This window comes from Astatotilapia calliptera, chromosome 1 (genome assembly GCF_964374335.1).
Source record: "Astatotilapia calliptera chromosome 1, fAstCal68.1, whole genome shotgun sequence".
Taxonomy (NCBI): Eukaryota; Metazoa; Chordata; class Actinopteri; order Cichliformes; family Cichlidae; genus Astatotilapia; species Astatotilapia calliptera.
This window is the reverse complement of record NC_137422.1, coordinates 30074007-30095848: the sequence shown is the minus strand read 5'-3', so window position 1 is coordinate 30095848 and position 21842 is coordinate 30074007. Positions and strand designations below refer to the sequence as shown.

The 21842-nt window shown below is 41.9% G+C and overlaps 1 protein-coding gene across 2 annotated transcripts; it reads left to right on the top strand.

Moving 5' to 3' along the window:
* Positions 1-14881: 14881 nt before the first annotated feature.
* onecut1 (one cut homeobox 1) lies at positions 14882-21496 on the top strand. Of its 2 annotated transcripts, none has more exons than XM_026172645.2 (2): positions 14882-16370; positions 20876-21496. In XM_026172645.2, the coding sequence occupies exons 1-2, from the start codon at positions 15311-15313 to the stop codon at positions 21163-21165; spliced, it is 1350 nt and encodes a 449-aa protein (XP_026028430.1). In that variant the 5' UTR covers positions 14882-15310; the 3' UTR covers positions 21166-21496. The 2 variants fall into 2 exon arrangements, with proteins under 2 accessions (XP_026028430.1, XP_026028421.1); XM_026172636.2 differs by having other exon boundaries at positions 14882-16385; positions 20876-21480.
* The last annotated feature ends 346 nt before the right edge of the window (positions 21497-21842 follow it).

The following is a 21842-nucleotide window of genomic DNA, read 5'->3' as shown; positions in this document are numbered from 1 at the left end:
CTTCTTCTTTGTGGTGTTAGTGGCTTTTGGACTTTTGGAAATGCAGGAATTCTGTGTGTGTTGCTGTGTTGCTAAATATACCACAGTAGCAGACCTTCCAAGATGTTTGTGCTCCAGTTTTGGTGTATGGTGTTGTCTGTTAGAACTAATTAACAGGAATGTGTGCCTGTGTTATGCAGTCACACAGGCACATCCAAATTGTTTATCAATCCAAATGAATGCAGCTTGCTAACTGAAACTGTTTGCCGTGGCTGAGAAGCTTACACCCCAGCCCGGTGTACAAGTAGAACCAGGGGTTCAAAGTGGGACATTACAAACCAGTGGGTTATATGGCTGCTTTCATCTTTTATATACAGTCTGTGGAAGAAAGTTCAGACTCTTTCAGTTGCTCATAATGATTCAATTTTTTTTACCCATTTTTAAACTCAAGTTTAAATTTTTAACTAATTATTATAGCATCCAATCACAAAAATGACACAAGTTTAAATTAATGATAAATATTCTTTGTTGACATACAGGCCTTCTTTTGTACAGATAAACTGTAAACTATCACCTGAATCCATCGGAAAACATTGATCAGTTTGAGGGGTTACATGCCTTTTGTCTTGTGTTACTTTCGAAGATGTGTTGTTGAATGCGAGGGCTACTGCTACTTTTGATTTTTCCTTTTAGATTACAGATTGTGTCATTTTAATGCAACAAAGCATCTGGAAAAACAACATCCTAATAGATAGCATGCAGTATGAACGGCGGGAGTACAGAGTCAGATTGCTCTTCATTAAACGATTTGACCCCAAAATATTAGATTTCAGAGATTCTATTGCATTTAGCATCTTTTCTATCATTATTGAGATGACGAGGGATCAAATCGATTCTGTGTCAAATTAACTTGAAGAACACCAGACTGCCAGGCTTTCTTTGTGTGCGACTGTTTGTGTGCGCATATTTCCAGATGTGTTTAGGTTCACTAACTGAAATTAATGTCTATGTGCAGGCATCTATGATATCACTTATTCTTTGCTTTGATTGTAGTGTATGTCATTAAATATTAAGGTGAGGACATGGTATAAGGTTGGAGGAAGGTTATTTAAAGGTTAAGGATGGACTAGCAGATGAATATAGTTATCCTTAGAGTTAGACTAGGGCTCAAGGAAATAAATGTAGTTATTGTACTGTCCTCTGAAGTGATGGAAGCACCACTATGTATGTATGTATGTGTGTGTGTGTGTGTGTGTGTGTGTGTGTGTGTGTGTGTGTGTGTGTGTGTGTCTGCTGCAGCATGCTGAGTTTGTCTCTATTGAGCTGTTGGTGTAATCTGAACAGCTCTACTGAGAGGCTCCTAACCTGCAGCAGAGCAGACGAACAGCAGTCAGTGGTCACTAAGAACAGACAGATAAAGGGACAATGTGGTCTCAAAACATAACTCATCCAGCAGAGATTACAGAGGCAGGACTGGAATACCTTTCCTCTACCATCAGCTTTCCTCTTTGAAGAAAAAAACCAAAAAAAAACCCAGTCTGTATGATTTTGAGCTCCCGCTCAGTGATTGTAGCAATATGCAACTGAACAGGGTGAACTTAATGTGACCAAAGGGACTTGCTCAGTCAATCCCCTCTATCTCCCTACTTTTCATGTCTCTGTGTGAGTATTAAGCCAACAAATGAATATTATATGTTTTTCTTAAATCCATATACATTTAGGATTTTATACAGTAAAATTAAGATATCGTTCAAAGGTTGGAAAACTCTGTAAATGTAGTTGTACAACTGTTTATGTGTAAAAGCCCAAAGAAGCTTGACTCATTCAAGCTCATCCAAAAAGACACAGATCATCTCAGTTGTCATAGAGCAAGACATGAGGTACAGTCTGGACAGGTTGCCAATCCACTGGGCTAACACAGACAGACAACCATTTACACTCACATTCAGACCTGCCAAATTATAATTACTAGGTACCTCAACTCCATGCATGCCTTTAGACCAGGGGTGGAGAACTCCAGGCCTCAAAGGCCGGTATCCTGCAGGTGTTAGATGTCACCCGGGGTCAGCACACCTGAATCAAATGATTAGTTCATTAGCAGACCTCTAGAAAACCAAGACATGTTGAGGAGGTAATTTAGCCATTTAAATCAGCTGTGTTGGATCAAGGACACATCTAAAACCTTCAGGACACTGGCCCTTGAGGCCCCTGAGGCCACCCATTCTTTAGACTGTGGGAGGAAGCCAGTACCCAGAGAGGTGGATTCAAACCAAGGACTATCACGCTACCCTGAGTGGATAATGGAAGAAAATTGACAGATAGATCATTCAAACTTCTCTGTGATGTGTAATCTTCAAGAGCAAATTGTTTTTGTTTGGTTTTATATTTTATGGTGCCCTCTATCAGAAAACGTCATACAGTGTTTGTGTAAAAGTTAATAAGGAAGCGAGTACAAGTTATGATTGTAGCATCTTTTTAGATGAGGAACACAAAGTGCTACAAAACAATAATGTCCTACAAAGAAGCACTGAGATCCTCTTTTAAAGTTTCGATCGAGTCCACAGATCTCAGTAATGGTTGTGCATTTTATAGTTTAGGCGCTACAACCTCAAGCACACAGAATCCTTTAGTTTTCAGTGTAGGACACTCACTAACCTGCAGGAACCTCAATGACCTGCATGTATGGATGCAAGTGTTTGCTAATCTTGCAGAGCTCTGAACATGATCAGCAAGATCTTAAACTGAAATCTGATCAATCTTGCACAGCTGACTGTCACTTGACTTTATTGTCATAGCATCTGATGCAAAAAATGCTAAAAAATGTCACAGAATCTATACACAATTATCTAAATTCTAAAAATGAAAGTCTACTTATGTGTCTAGCTTTCTCACTTTAATAGTGTTTCCTCAAGTTTCTTGGTTTCTGATTATTCAAAGTTATTTTAACTTTAAGTTCAAAATCACAACTAGAGATTGTATCTGTTTTCTCATCAAAAAATGCAAAATCATTTATTTTTACACGAGGATTTATACAAAATCATTGCTCTATTCATTGTATCTGAGTATATGTGGGATTTCCTGAGCATAGACAACAATGCCAGTGTTCACTGGAATAAAGAGCGATGTCTACTAGTTCATTTGTGGACGTGTTTGGGCCAATAATGATGCTCTATAAAAGATATTAGTTATAACTACGTAGCTATGTTGCAGGGATTTCACAGATAACAAGAAAAACATGAAATATCCTTCGACTACATTTTTATGTTTCATCAAATTCAAGAAATCAGTACCTCAGATTTCTTGGTGAATGGTGGATTCTTCTTTAAAGGTCTGGACAGCATTTGGTGTTTTGATGTGTATTCACTGCATCTGCCCTGGCCTTTTGAGGATGACTCGTCTCATCCGAAGCCACTCACAGCTAAATGTCCCATCTGGTAACATTTCCACGTTTCTCCGCCTTAAATCAATAGCAATAATTTTCCTAAGACCCTCATACACACACACACACACACACAATGCACACACTGAGACACATGCACAAGGACACATGGCTATCTCCACTTCTTTTTGTTTCAGCTGCCATTTAATTTGATTGGCATTTGTGTGGCTTGCTGTCCTTTGAACAATTGGCTTTGGATGTGCACTTCAGTTAGAAACTAAACGATATGCTCGTTTCTTGATGCACACCGCATATCCTTCTCATATTCTCGTCTCTCGATGAATTCATTGATTGTTTTACCGCCAATATTGTTGATTTGCGGTTCATTTTTTTTGAGCGTTTTGGTTTTCTGAAAAAATCTATACAGCAGTGTGATACTGCAGAAGCACAGAAGCCGGCACACACATGCATCGGTCTCCATTTTACCTCGCTGCAGCTGCAAGTTGGGGCTGCGTGATGGCCGACACTCAGCTTAGAGGTGAAACTCATGGATGCCTACACGACGCATACATGCTAACACACAGAATACATACACACAAATGCAGGCGCTGGCTTTCTCTCTTTCGCTCTCGCATGCAAACACACTTGGCTGCGCTCTGTGATTGATTCAGGACCGATGGAGCCGGGGTAACGGTGAGTGATGCTTCGTTATTAATGTATCCAGATGAGATAATTACTCAGCCCTTCTGCTCCTCTGCTGGTCAGCCAGTTAGTTAAACACGCGTCGGGGATTATGATGTCAGCCAGATTAAATGATCAATTACACACACACGGCAGAGTGCAAGCTCCCTCTCCCTCTCTCTGAAAACACACATACATACACACAAACATGGTGAACATGTGTAGATATTGTGTGTGTGTGTGTGTGTGTGTGTGTGTGTGTGTGTGTGTGTGTGTGTGTGTGTGTGTGTGTGTGTGTGTGTGTGTGTGTGTGTACTCTATGTGTGCATGCTGGTCAGTGGCCGGTTGGTTGGGGGGCCCTGGCTTTTGACCTTGAGCTCAGGGGTCAGGCAGCAGACGGCCAGCCAGCTGGACATTTCCATCTGAAAGACCCCAAGGACCCCTCAGCTCACCCACACACACACACACACACACTACCTCTAAGATCCCCTCCTTTTTTACTTGTATCTCATTTTCTCCTGCTGTGGATGGTTGGATGGTTTATGAGTGCGGAGAAGCTACAGCCATTCATTTCTCCCTAACTGGGGGTCTAATGGAGAGGTCTACGCTGGAAACCTGAGCTCTCACTGAGTAATGAGTCGCCCTTTACTGTCTTGTGTGTGAGTAGCTTCACACACATGTTTTCTGCGTATGTGCACTGCCCAGCCGGCTCTGTGCGGCCAAGCTCTGACCCTGTAAATGATGTCTCTCCTCCCTTCATCCACAGTGGCTCTTTACTGCTAATAACCTCTGATCAGATCTTAGATGGCAGAGCCTTCCACTGGGCTTGGACTACCTCCAGCCCAACAGGCTGCTAAGAGGCTCCAATCAACCGTAGGCCTTTCTATTGGAGGTTGATACGCAGGGATCCACGGCTGGGATGGGTCACAGCCAGCGGACCCACGTTGTAGCTCCACAAAGCCCCACTGACTACCTCTTCTGCCATCCCCGAAAGAGCAGAGGGGCTGAGAGGGAACAGAGGAGCAGCAGTGAGTAGGGGGGAGGGAAAGGGAGCCAGCCACTTCTCCACAGTCTAATGTAGTTAGGGCAGGGCCAATCAGTCATCCCGACCAATACTAACCATGTCGCTGGGCTTCTCCTCCCATCTTTTCCACACAGGAGCCACAGAGAGCAGCACTGCACATTTACCTGCAATTAGATTTGCCCGAATATCCTGCTGGGAGTGATGGAAGCCCCTCAGACCTGGAGATGGCAACAGCACTGATTCTTTGTGTATTGTATACATATATACAATACACAACATGTAATGCACATGCTTATATTAGTGTATGTTTTGGCACATGTGTTATCAGCAAATTGTAATTCTCATAGAGTGTGTGTTTGGTTCAGTAACATATTAAGGGATGGTGCTGCCTTGTGACAGCCCAGTAGTGTTTGCCTGGCCCTTTGAAAAGGTGGTGGATGGATAATGATTTAACCATTAAAGATTAGTGATTGGATGAATACAATGGAGAGGCTGATAGCTACCTCTGTCTGTTTGCTTTGTCCCTACTGGGAACAAGACAGACCATACACACACATCCACACACGTTAGTTCAATCCCCTGTTGTAGAACCTAATGCTAAACTTACTGTAAGCATGCACGTGTCACAGAGACACCTTAACTATGGAGTGAGAGCTCGGGGCGAACTGTGTGTGCTTGTGTGTATGAGAGAGACTGTGTGTGACTGTGTGAACCTGTGCTGTGTAAACACATCTGCAGTTTCGAGGGAGGTTCTCTCTGCTCGTCAGAATGCACACACACAGATTCCAAACACTCGTCCCTGAACCTCCACTCCTCCCTCCCCTCCTTTCGTCTCTTCTTTTCTCTCCTCTCCAATCGCTCCTTTCTTCACCTCCACCCCTCTTCCCCCCATTTCTCTGTGATTTACAGCTCCTGGCCCCTCCCCACACCTCAGCAGCACATTAAGAGCATTTAAACTGTAGCCGTTACTAAACAGGAGTCTTTATGGAGCCGGTCTACACATCGAAAGCCCATTACAGCTACATCAAAGCGGGATAACAGTGACTAATGAACAATAGATATCATGAGAGACTGTGCCAAATCAGTATTCACTGTTATACAGATGGTGGTTGTATGCGTGTGAGTATAGTGGGCAATTATAGCTCCATTCATTCATACATTTGCTCAACTTTTGTGTGTGCCTAACACTTATAAATATCATTTTAGTTGTGTAACAGGCTTCAACTTGTCTGCATGTGTTTGTGGGCCTGTCTGGGATTAAATTGTGTTTTCTGTCTCCAGTGTTGCATCTCTTTGCTCACACCACCTTGACTCTCAGAGAAACTAGGCTGTGACCTATGTATGTAGAGCGAACACTTGGCTTAAACACTGCGATCCAAACATGTGATAAACCTCAAAGTTGCACTCCTGACATGGACATGACCGCCTTTGTTCCCTTTCTTGTTGATGTTTTGAACGTGTACAAGTGTGGTGGAGCTATTCTGAAGGCTTCACCCTTCATTATTGCAGTGTTGAATGGAGTAGGTGGAAGTGGCCTTCATAATCCTATAATGGTAGGTACATGATGACAGGATGAACCTGTGTAATCCTCTTTTAGATGCAGCTATCATTGTCCACGCTTTCCCTACTAATCTCACCAGTCTCCTCCCACCCCACCCTCCTCCCTCAAATGAACCCCCAAACTTACGTATCCAGATATTCAGAGACATAATTACAGTTCATCTATAACTATGCTTTGCTCAAGATAAATGTACAAAAATAATTAACCTGATTCGCATCCTCAAACATTTATTTGCACTGACTCTGGAGGACATGGAAGCAACATGCCTGCAAGCAGTCAGAGTGAGCTCAACACACTGAACTTCTCTGCAAGTTAATGATTCACCTGAATGTCAAAACCTGAAAAATATTGTGTTTCTTTATGACACTCAGGCATTTTAAAATAAATGCTCGAAATCTGCTACTGGGCAAAGAGGACAAATAATAATATAAAAAGGCGGTAAAAAGGTTAACAAGAGGACTGTAAAATAATAAGAAACACTTCTGGAATCACTGTAGTCTTGGCCTCGAATTTCATGTTGAAAAAGGTATTAATTCAATATTTCTATGAAGGCTGTGAATTGAAGCATTGTGATGGCTATTGTAGGTCCATGGAAAGCCAAATTGAAAAATGAATCCCCTGTCATTCCAAAGTTATTTTATTTATTTAAAAAAAACATATCCATATTATTTCAGACATGTGATTTTTAAATTGTGATGAATATCCATACTAGATTATTATGGCTCTGACCAGCCTAATATTAACACTGGTAATCTGCTCCAGGGAAGTTGTTTTCTTTTTCTGCAACTGACTATTGAGGAACTGCTATATTTCTCTCTTTAGACAACATTTGATAAAAACCACAAGCTTACAGTTGGCATAAAGAAGTTTCTATATAAAAGTTTAAAGCACACATCCTCTAAAATGAAGTCAGTTTCTTCCTGCCTCACAGAGATGTACACATGCCATCAGAAACCTATTGTGCACAATGGTAAGCCACTCGCAGCCAAACACACACACGCGCACACACAAAGAAAAGGACAGTCTGTTGTTGACATGAAATGTATAATCCTCCCCCTTTCCAAGGTATAGATTTTCAGACACAAGTAAAAGACAGCAATCCTTGACCCAACCACTGAGCACCTTGTTAAATCTGCACACACTGTGTGCTGCACACACATTGCTTTTAACAGGTGGAGCTTAGTTATTAAATATAGCACTTCCGATAGTGTAAGTGGCTGAGAGGATCTTAACTGATCAGGAGGGACACTCCTGTTCAAAGCATTATTAAAGTTTAAACACTGATCTACACTTCTGAGCTTTTCAGCTTCCTGGGACTCCATTCACTTCTATAAAATCACAGGAACTAATTAGCTTTCATAAATAAATCATATTTTGCATCTTTGTTGTGAAGGTAATGTTCTTTTAAAACTTACTAGTAATTAAGATGCATTTTGTCTACAGTTTAGGATGGCGTGTTATTTAATTTTGAAAAGGTTAATATAAATACACAAGGAATGACTTGAATCACATTTCTAAAAGGTGAAATAAAATCATAAAACACATGTATGATGTATACATACAATAAAATGTGTTTTAAGGACTCCTTAAAGTACTCATATAAAAATGAAAATTCAAACAATGAAATATTACATGACTCCAGCTGCTGGTAACAATCATGCCATACAACTGAAAGCTTCAGAATAGCCATTAAATTGACCTGGAAGTAAAGTTGTTGGTCAACAAAAAATGAAATATTAAGTAACCTTTTTATGTCTTAATTTGCATTATAATGTAATGGATGTAGTTACTAAAAACCTCTTTGAAAAATCTTATAAACAGGAGACTTCCGCCTGATCTAGTAAATGGAAACAATCCAAATGTATTTTGTTTGAGAATACAATTTCTCTGTGAGCAGAATGGTATGAGGACCTCACCACTTTTTATTTACCATCCTCTCTCTGGTGTGTATCTGCCAGTGCACTGACCACTGGCCCTCAGGCCCAGGGTTCACTGACCCTTCACCCCTGACCCCCTCAGCTGGCCAAACTCTAACCCTGGGACAGATGGATAACGGACTCTATGCTTTATCTCCTCCTGACCACACTCTCCTTCTCTCTGCCCTCACCATAGCCTTTCCTTTCACCTTTTAGTGCCCCTTCCTCTCTTTTCCTTCATCATCCATCTCCTGCTCTTGATTACCTGAATTCATAGATCCACTCAAGTCTTCACCTTTACTCCACCCTCTTATTTGCCTCTCCCTACACTTCTCCCCTCTTTGCAGAGCTCATATATTTTTACCCCCCACTTATTTTACAATTTAAATTTCTCTCTTAAATGCACAGTTACAAACGTGTTTCTTTTCCATAATGTTTTTTTTTTTCAAAAGCACTGCTGTTCTGCCCTACAGGTTAGATTTAGTGAAATATTAGAGTATATATTAGAATATAGTAGAGACAGAAAACCATACATGACCGCACTGACAGACCACAGAAAGCTATTTCAGTCCAACCACGTGATGCCAAAAAAGTAAGACAGTAGTTAGCTCATATTTGTAGTAGATTATTTCAAGTGCTTATTTTGAGATTGCAAAGATTAAACTTGTGCTGTAATGCTTCAATCTCTCTCTCTTTATTCTAAATATATGTATATATTTGCACAAATACAAGCATAAGTGAGAAGAGAAAAATAAATATTGATTGAATATTAATTGTAGCCCATAAATGCTTCAGAGGGACTTATACACTCTGATTGTACTTATTGTGGGAGTATTTCACAAATAAACTATGTTTAAGTCTTAGTCATGGAGGCTCCGTCTGCTTCCTTAAATTTCCCCTTTTTTTATCCTGAAAGAAATATTTGATCTGCGTCTTAATAATACTGCAGTTTGTTCTCTCATCTGACTGTGGGTTAATATATGGGATCATTATAAACATTTATGCAGCGAAGGAGCTTCTCGTGCCAAAGGGGCTGACGCTCAGGCGGATCGAACCTTTCGATTGATACTGAAACAATTTGCATACTGATTCTCTTTCAGTGCGCACGGATCCATAACAACACCGGCCAGCTATTCAAATGCGTCTGCATCGAGAAAAGCACGGGGAGATGCACGGTATCGCTGCAGGAAAAGAGAGGCTTTGTACGGGGAGACGAATTTGCGACTGGAAACGAGGCGCATGCAGCGGCTAAGGATCTTTACCTCGGTCAGGATTTGGGACTCTGGCAGCTCTGGAGAAAAACTGGAGGCTTGGAGAGCCGGAGGAGGAGGAGGATGAGGGAGAGTAAGGGACGGGAAGGACATAGATGGAGGAGACGCGAGGATGCCAGCGCATCCTCAGCTTTTTGCAGCTCGCATGTTGGAGTTAAAGAGCTTATGTAAATTGATGTTGAGGTTCTGTCGTTCTGTGCGCTTCTGTAAGGCAGTGAGCTGGAAGGATGATAAAGATGCATGACAGAAAAGGATCCTGCGTTAAAGTCTGGAACTACAGTGTGTGTGTCTGTGTGTGTGTGCGTGCGTGCGTGCGTTGGCCGTGCGTGTGCGTGTCTGTCTTTATGTGTGACGCAAAAGAAGAAGAAGAGTTTAAATGCACACATTTGAAGACTGGCACCCTGTTGAGAAGAGATGTGGAAAAAAAAGAGTGCTTTCCGAATATGACGCACACAAGCTGAGTGTTTCTCTGGCGCATATGCGCACAAACTTAAAGCAGCTGCGCCACATTTCAGTCTATAGTATCTACACAAGGGCATCAATTAAAATGGTCTTTTCCTAGTTAAATGTTGGTTTAACTGTACTTAAAATAATATAATTTCCGCACTGCGTGGCCGATATTACCGGCTTGCTTCATAATTAACTGAAACTGCTTGAGAGTCGACTTCGTTTCTCACATTTTCATTTTATTTAAAACATCAGAAAATAAGTCCCAATAGTTACGAGTTCGTGAGGCAATGTAACCACCAACACACGCATAAATATTTCAGAATTCAGACGTTTTTGGTTGCACACACAGTTCGCATTAATTTGAATTTCTAAAGAGAAATTGATCATTTAGATGCGATGATAACGATGCACCTGTAAAGATAGTTAAGCTGGCCAGCATGCTGTCAAATCTCTTATTGAAAAATATACCCACACTCCTGTTGTTAATGCATGGATAAAATGCATAGAGTTTATCCAAATCTGACGCAGTGCTGCAGATATTAATAATAATAAAATCCTTAGTTATTAAACCTCAAATTATAAATGTTCTAAATCAGCAGATACATCTACATGAAGACAATAGTTTCGATTTTTGTTCAATTTGCAGTTTATAGAAATATTTAGGACATAGTGTGCCAATGTGTATTCTGCAGCTTTGTATAGTCTGTTTACTCATGAGCTACTTTTATACGTGTTAACTGCAAATAATACAAGACACTATTTACAGGTTCGCTATTAGTACAGAAAACCATAATTAGGATCAACTAAAATAGTTAAAAGGAAAAGCCGAGAGATTGTGGCTACAAAAACACGGCAATAAGCAGGGGTTTTTTTTATTACATTTATTTATTTCAGAAATTTGGAAGAAATTTTTATTTTCCCTAAACTCGTTATTGTTGCCTCCAAAAGCCACACAGCCTGTTTGTGTACGAGGTCATTTGGATTTGAAGCGCACATTTAGTGGGGCTGGTTTGGCTATCGTTGACACGGTTTTGTTGTCATAATTGGAGTCTTACCAAAGTTACAGGGAGTAATTGGGCGGCATATGGGCACCTTAATGTAAAGTGATGCCTTGTTAATTTCACATGAGTGCACGAATCAGAGCAAGTGACGCGGAATAACACAAGAGGCAGTTGAGTTACCCCTGAGCAAGGCAGCAGGTCCGGCATCTGCTGCTCGGCCATGATGGCATTTATAATAATTAGGTGGGGAAATAAAAAGTAAATTCCTTAATCTGGGATGAAATTTTAAGCCATTTTACATCAAAGCCCCAAGGCGTGTGTGTTCCAAAATTCTGGTTATTGGGGAGGAAAGAAAAGAAAAAACTTTCAACAAAAACTTCTTAAAATGATCTTCAAAGATCTTTAAATCTTTAGATCGCTCTTTAGCTTCATTTCATCTAAGTTTACCATTTCCTACCAGGCTGTATTATGTTATTCATGTGACCTGTTTTTATTTTAATTATTATTTTTCTTTTCAACCTCAGAATAAAGCTGGCCTACTGCCTTAAACTAACGTAATTTCTACACTTTTAGTACTATTTCAATTTTCCATAAGACGGCGTTTGTTTTTTGTTTTGTGTTCTTGTTTGTTTGTTTTTTAAATAACCCGGTTGCTCATTTAAATAATCACATTATTCAAAGAGAAAATAATTACCGCCTGTCTAAAATCCCACAAACAAATTACGCAAAGAAAAAAAAAAGTATATTTTTAGGTTGCTTTATTATAACAAATCGTAGGCCTTAGCCTGAGTCCCTCCAGGAATTATAATTTTATTCAGTATTGATTGGCGCGCTGTGGTGTGTTTTCAAGGCCTGTGCTTTTTGCTCTAAAGGACAGCCATCAACGCTGCAATGCACATTTTCATTTTTAAAAAGGAAGAAATCTGTTCATATGTTTTCAGATATTTAGGCTTTAATATATTTTCCTCTGTTAAATTCCCGATTCAAATAAAAAAAATCATCTAAAAGTAGAGGAGGACCCATTTATGGATGTCGGGATTTTAGAGGTGAAGCAGTAAAATCAATTCATGAGTTCAAACCTATAAAACAAAAGCGAAGTGATTTATTTTCAAAAGGATGATTCAGTTTCCGAATGTATGCGTCGTTATATTGCAAAGGGTCAATGACCATACTGCTCAAATTCAAGTAGGCTCATTTATAAAAGTTAAGTTCCACCAGATGCCATTTAGCAAAGGCTTATTCTTAAACAAGCCGTAATTGTCATTTTGAGCATCTATAAAGCTTGCAACGCTGTGTCATTTTGCAGAGCTGCTGAAATATTGATCCACCGTCCTCTCTGCCAGACATTATATTGTTGCTGCTCGGATATGCTGCTGTGGGGCTTCATGGGAATTATGCCCCTGATTAATAATCAGTGTGAAACCTACATTTTGCACTTTCAGTGCCCATTCTCTGGATCAAGTTTTCCTTGGCGCACACTATTTCATAAGACTTGATCAATATAATATTTTTCCCTCCAACTCGCCGGTATTTCTTCATCCGCGCATGTATGGATCTGTGGCACACTTTGGTCTCTGCTTCTGTTTCTTTTGTGCTAATTGAATTGAATTCCGCTTGAAATGTATCCTCTTTCAGAAGTGCTCAGAAAACCGTGTCCCTTATATTCTCTGCAAAGCAAATGTCACAGCCTCGTAAGGTTTGGCCTATCTCGGCACAATGGCCACAGAAAGCCAACACACATAAACACACAGCTCAGGTCGTGCAGACATGGCAGAAGCCTATCGATCCGTATGAGAATGTGTAGATGAGGTTTGCTTCCAAGTAAGGCCAAACCTTAGCCCTGCTGGATCTCGTTTGCTTGTGCGAGGAGAGCGCATCAAAAATAAAAACAGACGCGAAAATAGCAAAAGTTTTATTGGGAGAAATTGAGTTTTTAGTTTACAGAATAAATTGTATTTAAAATTTTGATCAAAATGAATTAGAATAAATTCTGCTTGAAATAAAACCAGATGCCTCAGTGTGGAATAAGTTGGTGCTATTGTTAAATTAACATAATTTTATTTAGTGTTTTTTGTTTTCCTGTCCTCAGCTCTATTTTCCTCCCTCCAAAATCTATTATGTCCGCAGGTCTGCACGGTTGGACAGCCACACTTCGAGGAATTAGTGTCCTTTTGTCTCGACACACGTCACACACACGCCGTTGACATTGACTTCACATCAGAGGCAGTTTAACTTCTCTCTCTCTTTCTTTCTTTTCTTTTATTTAACTCGTTCAACCGAGCGCAGGGTCTATTGTGGGGGCCCTGACAGATGCGGGGCCCCTAGCAGGTCCATAACAGGGAAAAGTCTGAAAGGTTAATCTGTCCCCCCGCAGATGTTGGCTTTGGGAGTCTTGAAGCGTCACCTTTGACATGTCCCTCATTCAGCAGGGGGTCCAGAAGGACACTGACCGCTGCAAGCTGTCACCTCGGCCGGCTGAGGACGCCCTGCGCTACCGCTCTATTAGGCTAAACGGCCCTTGACGTGTAACTTAAATGTAAGCGGGGGCGGGCTCTTGTCAGGCTGCAGGTTTGAGGGGGTTGGACACTCATGCAAAGTGCACCACAACATCAACAACAACACAGGGACACGTAGTCATGTTACGTGTCAGCACGTGATTTCCATCGGTGGGACTGGATTGTACACACCTGCCGTGGATGCGCACGTGTGTGTATGCGTGTGTAAATTTCTGAGAAGTTTCTGCAAATAAAAAACAAATGTTCTTAATTGACTAAATAACATGTGGGTGTTGTATTTTTATTATCACCGTTTAATGGCCATACTATATCCTCAAATAGTTCTAAAGCACAAGGATTAAATATGCCCCCCACACACTCACACATGCACACTCATGCACACATGCTGGGCTTGGTTCGTTAAGCCTAATAGTTGGACAATAGACACATCTGCTCATCTTTTTCTATCAAAAGAGAAGGTACTACGGTCTTCGTTTGGTTAAACTGCCACATATTTGGCACGGTTGTGGGGGCGGGTTGGGGCAGCTGACTAATAATGATAAAAGAATGGATGTATTTGATGCTTATGAATATATACAGGCTGTGACTTTATTGACAGCCTTTTAAGGGAACAATTAACTCATCCTGCTTTGATTTCTGTGGCGACCGTTTCTGCTTCGTCGAAAGGAATTAAGTGTCGTTGTTGTTTTGTTTGGGAGTTTTGGAGGTTTTGGATCCCAGACTCACCGGTTAAAAATCAACTCCATATGAACCCGGAAGTTTACTTCATTTGCGGTTAATAGTTTAAGGAGGACTGAATGTGAAGCCTCATTACAGCCTTAATGAATTTAACATTTTCTAAATAAGAGCTGATAATTAACGATATAGCTGTGTACTCAGTCAGCATCCATGAGCAGATTTCGTAGGGCTTTGATGTGAGCTCTCTCTATTAGCATTATTAGCATTTGCAGCAAAAGCTAAAGGGTCCTGAATAGTTCTAATAGCTGTGAGCAGCTTTTCATACCATCCTTCCTTAATAAGGTACCTGACGTCAGAGAATGGGGCGGTGTGTGTACGCGTGTGCCTGAAAGAGAGAGGGAGACAGAAAGAGAGAATACGAGTGGAGATGGGTGTCCCCTTTGCGCATGTGTAGACAGTGAGCTGTGCTGCGGTGGAACAGGGGCTGGAGACACACTGCTAGAGAGATGGCGCGGCACCCGACCGGAGCGCAAGGACAGCTGGTTGGTGGTGGGGGGGCTTGAATTATAAAGAGAATCAGAAAATTAAGAGAGTAATTATTTAAAAAAAAAAACAACTGTCAAGCAAAGGGGGATTCGGAAGAGGAGTTTTCATTCTGCAAAACAGCGTGCGAGGTAGGGGAATAATGAAATAGGTGAATGTAAGGACAGAGAAGAGGCAATAGCAAAGGAGGCTACTGCAAGAAAAAAACAACAACAAAAGAAATTTGAACTTTTACTGGACGTGAGGACTTCTGGACATCAGCTAACTGGGGTAGGTCAGATAGATGGTTTGTCCACAGCGCTGCCCGGATCATGAACGCACAGCTGTCGATGGAGAATATTGGCGACCTGCACGGAGTGAGCCATGAGTCCGTGTCCGGTCACGGAGAGCTGCTGAGTGGCCACAGTCCACATTCCCGTCCGAGCCCTAGGGGTTTAAGCCACCGTGCTATGGGCATGGCGACCCTGCTCGACACCGGAGACTATCACCCCAGCCACTCTGGACACTTGCATCCAGCCATCAGCATGTGTGAAGCCCCCCCTGGCATGAGCGCGAGCAGCACTTACACTACCCTAACCCCCCTGCAGCCCTTACCCCCCATCTCCACCGTGTCCGACAAGTTTCCTCCCCATCATCATCACCACCACCATCCACATCATCCTCACCCGCACCCGCACCAGAGGATCCCCGGAAATGTTAGCGGCAGTTTCACGCTGATGCGAGAGGACCGGAGTCTGGCGCCTATGAACAGTCTGTATCCCGCATATCATCACAAGGATCCGTGCATGGGCCAGAGCCTCTCCCCGTTATCCGGTTCCGGTCTGGCCAGCATACACACGTCCCAGGCCGGCATCCCCCCCTACGCTCATCCTGGTGCCGCTATGCCTGGTGAGAAGATGCTCACCCCGAGCGGGTTCGAGGCTCACCATCCGGCCATGCTCAGCAGACATGCGGAGCAGCACATGAGCTCCTCAGCTGGTATGGTACAAATCAACGGCCTCCATCACCATCCGCACGCCCACCTTGGCGCGCAGGGCCACGGCCAAGTGCTGGGGAACAGCCGGGAGCAGGCCTCCGGGCCCGGGCAGCAAGGGGGCGGCGGTGGAGGGGGTGGTGTTTCTGGGGGACAGATGGAGGAGGTGAATACCAAAGAGGTGGCGCAGAGGATCACCACAGAGCTGAAGCGCTACAGCATCCCTCAGGCCATCTTTGCCCAGCGGGTCCTGTGCAGGTCCCAAGGGACCCTGTCCGACTTGCTGCGAAACCCCAAACCCTGGTCCAAGCTTAAGTCCGGCAGAGAGACCTTCCGCCGCATGTGGAAATGGCTGCAAGAGCCTGAGTTCCAACGCATGAGTGCGCTCAGGCTCGCAGGTGAGCGAAGCCTCGGTAAAGCCCCATTTTTGCTTTCATCTTTTCATTGATTTCCAAAGAAAAATAAAACGATCGGCAAATGACTGTAATTTGGCACAGAAGGTCACTGGCGCTGAATGTTATCTTGTGCTGAGCAATGGAGAGAGGAATTGAAACTGGGCTTGTAGTTTGTTTTTTGCTATACTGGAAAAAAAAATATAGCAAACCAACTGTAAGACATTCAAATTCACATAAGAGTCACATTCAGGACTGGCGTTTCCTCTGTGCTGGATAGGTCTTTAAAAGATATGTATAACTTGTAATCTCTCTAATTGCCTCCAGATGCTGGAAGTCAAATGATATCAGCTTTAGGACGGAATCGGGAAAAGTTGGCCCTGGTTACTATTATTTATGTTGAGTGGTTAAATTCAACATACAGTCAGATAAACAACAGGAGGAATTAGAGCCGAAAGCAAACTTCACTGAGCTGAAGACCGTGCAGAGACTGGCCTGACATCAATACGCATCCCTTTTCTGTCTCTACACTGATTTTGGGGCTTGTGTGGAACAAGTACTCATGTCATTTTACCTCAAAATATCGACCGCTGGACTGTGTGCGTAAACTGATCCTTCTCCCAGAAATCGTTAGGAACGTGTTTATTTTGGTGTAGATGCAACCGATCAGCTCCTTTTTTTGGAGTTGCCCTTCATGTAAACACAGAGTGTGTGTGCACGTGTTCCTGGGAGTTTGTCATAAACCGAATCAAAGCGACGCCGGAGTCATGCATTATTTAGTTGGTGTAAAGACGTTTGGAGCTCTCTTTGGCAAAATTAGAGACTTCAGTTCCTCAGCAGAAAAGAATTGAAAAGAGCACGTGTTCGTGTTTAGCTGGTGAACAAACCCTGACTTCGTTGAAGTTTCTCTAATTAACTGGTAGACCTCTGTATGAATTTGTCCCTGTGGTACGCACGAGTCAATTAAGGCGCCCAGCGAGGCCCAAATAGCACGTGCGCGTTCACACACACCAATAGACCCAATAGATTTTTTTTACGTTTATAGGCCCGATCAATGACCTACAAATGGGGCTTTTGTGCTTTTTGAAAAGTGAGGCTACACGGTGGAAAGTGCGCGCTTTTGTGCACGTGTATGCTCGCGCGTGTGCACATCAGTGTAATCACAATTGATTATTTTTCAGTTTTCCCATCTGCTGCTACTGATGTGTGTGTGTGTGTGTGTGTGTGTGTGTGTGTGTGTGTGTGTGTGTGTGTGTGTGTGTGTGTGTGTGTGTGTGTGCTTTGAAGAGATTTTATCAGTGGAAAATGAGTGAAACACACACGCGCACACGCATATTTGATATGGCATTTGCATCATTTTATCATTAGTGGAATGAGCATATAATTAAAACTAAACTCAGACCAGCAGCATATTGACTTGTATCGTTAAAGCTCTGATTTTATTTTTCAGAGAAATAGATATTCATACAGTGCAGGGAAAATGTAACAGGCCTGCTTCAGTTATTGTTGTATTTTTCTTTGTCGATGTTACCTAACTTAAAAAAAACATATTTAAACTGTATAAACTCTTGTTTTTGTTGATTTTTTTATTTTGGGGGGTTGGCCAAAAAAGTACCAAAATATCAATTGCGAGTTTTATTTAGAAAATGTCAGATAAAGAAGATGGATAATGGAGAAAGAGGGGGAAAATAGAGTTAAAAATTAAATAAATTCAGAATAAAATAGTCTGAGCGCCATTTTATTGATCCGTTCGTTCCTGTGTGAACTGGATATGTGATCTTGTACTGAGGTAGATTTGATCTGTTCATTGATTTTAGGCTTCTGAAATTAATCTTGGGCCTTCTCTCGTTTTCCCACGTATTCAATTACCCATCTGAATATTTGTATGTGTAGAATGGAATAGAATAAAATAGAATACAATGGAATATAAAAGTGAGGAGAGAACCCACTCCAGACAGCGCATAGGAATTCATTACAACTTTTTTTTTCTTTTTTTTTTTGTGGAAAGAAGCTGTGATTGCATAAACCTTTCTTGATGGTGGTTGTGTTTTCTTTTTTTATTATTCTTGGTGAATAATTATCTACTTCCACTTAATCGGGATGTAGATTCTTGAAATAAATACACGCTGGGCTAAATCTTCGCAACGTTTTCAGCTCAGATGTCTGTTTGTTGTTCTCTGTACGGTTATGAAACGCGGGGCTTTCGTCACATTGTGTCAGTACACGCTATGTGTGCAGTCTGTTTTAGTGTGTGGAGTTATCTCGTGTTTGTAATGATTAGCCGGGAGCAGCAGCGGTGTGTGTGTGTGTGTGTGTGTGTGTGTGTGTGTGTGTGTGTGTGTGTGTGTGTGTGTGTGTGTGTGTGTGTGTGTGTGTGTGTGTGTGTGTGTGTGATTAGCCCGATAACGAGGCCGTTGTTATGTTCCCATCGGTCCTGGGAAAGCTCCCTGTCTTCGCGGGCCTCCCGTGCGGGGTCGGGCTCCTCTGTGCTGGCTCCTGCTGTCTGAGTGGCCTTCACTCGTGCTGATTTATTGCAACCCTTACACGAGGAGCTCCGGCCCTCTGTTAATATTTACCTGTACTGGAGACAACGGGCTGCTCATACTCACAATTATAGACCCACTCCACTTTATGGTCATGCTAACAGGCCGCTTCGCTGTACTTTAGCACATGCTGAAGAAAGTGCTTGAAATTAGAAATCATGTATCATGTGAGATCTCGGCGGGGGGCAGGTCCTCTTTTGATTTTATAATTCTAATCGTTTTTAAAGTATCGCGTAGTGTTACTTAAGCTTTCATTTGGAGATAATACACCAAAACTAAGAACAACAAGAGGAATAAAGTAGAGTTTAACGATAATATGTAGTGCTTTACTACAATATAGAACGGGAAGTCATTTTATTAGTTTATTAGTGTAGGGAAACACTTACTGTAGTTGTTCTCCTCTACCTTTTTTTTTTTTTTTTTCAAAAAAGGTGTCTAAATTTGGCTGATCGAAGTTTTCTGTTTTCAGCACGTTGTCTCGGGTTGACTCATGAAATGCGTTTGTTTACTTCGTGCACTTTGCAAAATTAATCGGTGCTGGTCGGAGAATTGTTTTGTGGTTGTGATGTGTTGTTCATTAATTTCCCCAGTGAGCCCATATTTGGTCTCACCTTAGCAGCCCGCGTCTGCCCCCTCCTGGTCTGACCTCACTCTCCGTTTAAATGACTGGAGCTTGGGGTGTTAATAAAAAAAAAGCTGTAGCCATGTAGCAAAGAGTTCAGATTAACTGAAGTTTGACTTTTTATCAGATGGATTCCCAAGTTTTTGTTTTTCCAGTATAAAATCATCTCCAGGCCATTTTCTTTATTTATCTACGTCACCTGCGGGGGACATTGCTTTCAGCACCGTGGACAGCGCTCATTGTTCTGGCATGCTTCCTGCTGATTGCTCTTCTTCTGGACCCACGAAACCTTTGGTGCCTGAATCAAAAGAGGCTCTATGTGGATCTATGAGTCTAATTTTGCTATTATATCCCATGTACCTTTTAAAAAATCTGAAAAGAGGAGTTTTGAACAAAAATAGCACTACTTCCAACAATCATTGGCTGTGTGATTCTTTCAGAGTAAATGATGCAAAAACCGTAATAGAAATGTGTCTGTGAAAAATGTTGATAAAACCTTTCAATTACCAGTTCTACTGGTTTAGTATCCAAAAATGTGAAATATGAAATAGTATCCAAAAATTTGCTTAGACCAGCAAAGACAGTTTACTTGATTTCACCAAACTCAAACCACACACAAGCTACATCAAACATAAGGAAGCTTTCAAAACAGGCTGTGCATCGTTTACATTGAAGGCTAATATTTTATTAGAGCGAGCATGAAACACAAGAAAAATATATGTTTCTAGGAATTAAAGGAAATTAAAGAGATATACAAATAAGAGCTTGTGTATAATTTGGTTCTTGATACAACTGAATATTCTTCATGTTGGCATCACTAAAAACAAATTTCAGCTGCATGTGTATCCATAGGACCTAAAAAGTCCATATCAGAGTAGATCCAAATTGACTTCTCTATAACATTACACAGTAAAGAGGCTTGGATTGGCTTTAGATAATCACATTAGTTTAGCACATTTAGTCCCTAGAGGATTAAGTACCCCTGACCCCAATCCTATGTTATCAGAATATGTAATTTTTGTATTTTGAACAGGTCTCAGGTCTTGACGATCAGGATACAAAAGCGAAAAATACAAATTGTCACATACAAAACCTCTGTTTTACTTTTTATGAAGATAAAACAACATTTTAGCACTGAGGACTTTGCAGAGTTGGAGTGGAAACTACAACCTGCCTCCCCCAGCCTAATATTGTGGAAAAGAACCAATTCATGGTTCAGGCCACACTCTTTACTCAGGACTTTTTAAAATCCCAGGATAAGTTGTGATTCTCGTTTTTCTGTCTTCTGCCCTCTCTCACAAATCCCCTCTCTCTCTCTGTATGTCTCTTTGCTGAAATCTCCACAGCATGTAAGCGTAAGGAACAGGACCACGGCAGAAGCGAGCGGGGAAATGTGACCAAGAAGCCCCGGCTTGTGTTCACAGATGTGCAGCGGCGGACACTCCATGCCATCTTCAAAGAGAACAAGCGTCCATCCAAAGAGCTGCAACTCACCATTGCTCAACAGCTGGGCCTCGAGCTGGCTACAGTCAGCAACTTCTTTATGAACGCACGCCGCCGGAGCCTAGATAAGTGGGTGGATGACGGCTCTGGTCACTCAGCCAACTCTGGCCCCAACGCCTGCACCAAAGCCTGAAGAAGGACTGATTTGACCAACTCATGGACTGACTCAACCTCGGTGGAAAAGCTTTAAAACTTAAGAGAAACAAAGAAAACTTAAAAAAGACCTTGAAGCAACGTTTTGCCCTTAAACCTGTACTATATTGATATTTATAGTATCCAAAGATGAAAAAACAAACCAAAGACTTCTCCTTTGACCTGCTTTACAATGTTTGTTTTAGCAACACATTTATGTGTAACATACTGCAAAAAGACTATAGTTTTACTCCCCCTCTCACACACACTCGCTGTCACTGGTCTCTAGCTTTATTACACCCTCCCCTCACCTCCCCACCCAGTATGAATCTATCATTCGCCACTGTTATCTTTAATCTGATTGGTTGGTTTTGATGATGGGTCCCTAAACAGAGGTTTAATCAGCCTCTTGACAGTCTGATCTGCAGTTGTCCACGGCCTCGAAAACAGCCAGAATGTGGAGCTCCAGTGGGATTGGCCAATCAACTTTAAAGAAAAAAAATCCCACAGGAGAGACTGGATTGTTGTGCAACCTTGTTCGGATCAGTGGAGCGGACTGTCTGACTGTTTGTCCAACTGTCTGTCTTTCTATCAAGCATTCCAGACAGACAGGGAAATGTCCATGCGTAGACTGCTAACCCTAAAACCAAAAGGTCCAACCCTAAACCAAACCAAATA

Excerpts from the sequence above, each read along its gene's own strand:
- onecut1 (XM_026172636.2), top strand. The coding sequence starts at position 15,311 with ATGAACGCACAGCTGTCGATGGAGAATATTGGCGACCTGCACGGAGTG. Across the intron at positions 16,386-20,875 it reads CGCAGGTGAGCGAAGCCTCG|CATGTAAGCGTAAGGAACAG; the intron begins GTAAAGCCCCAT and ends AAATCTCCACAG.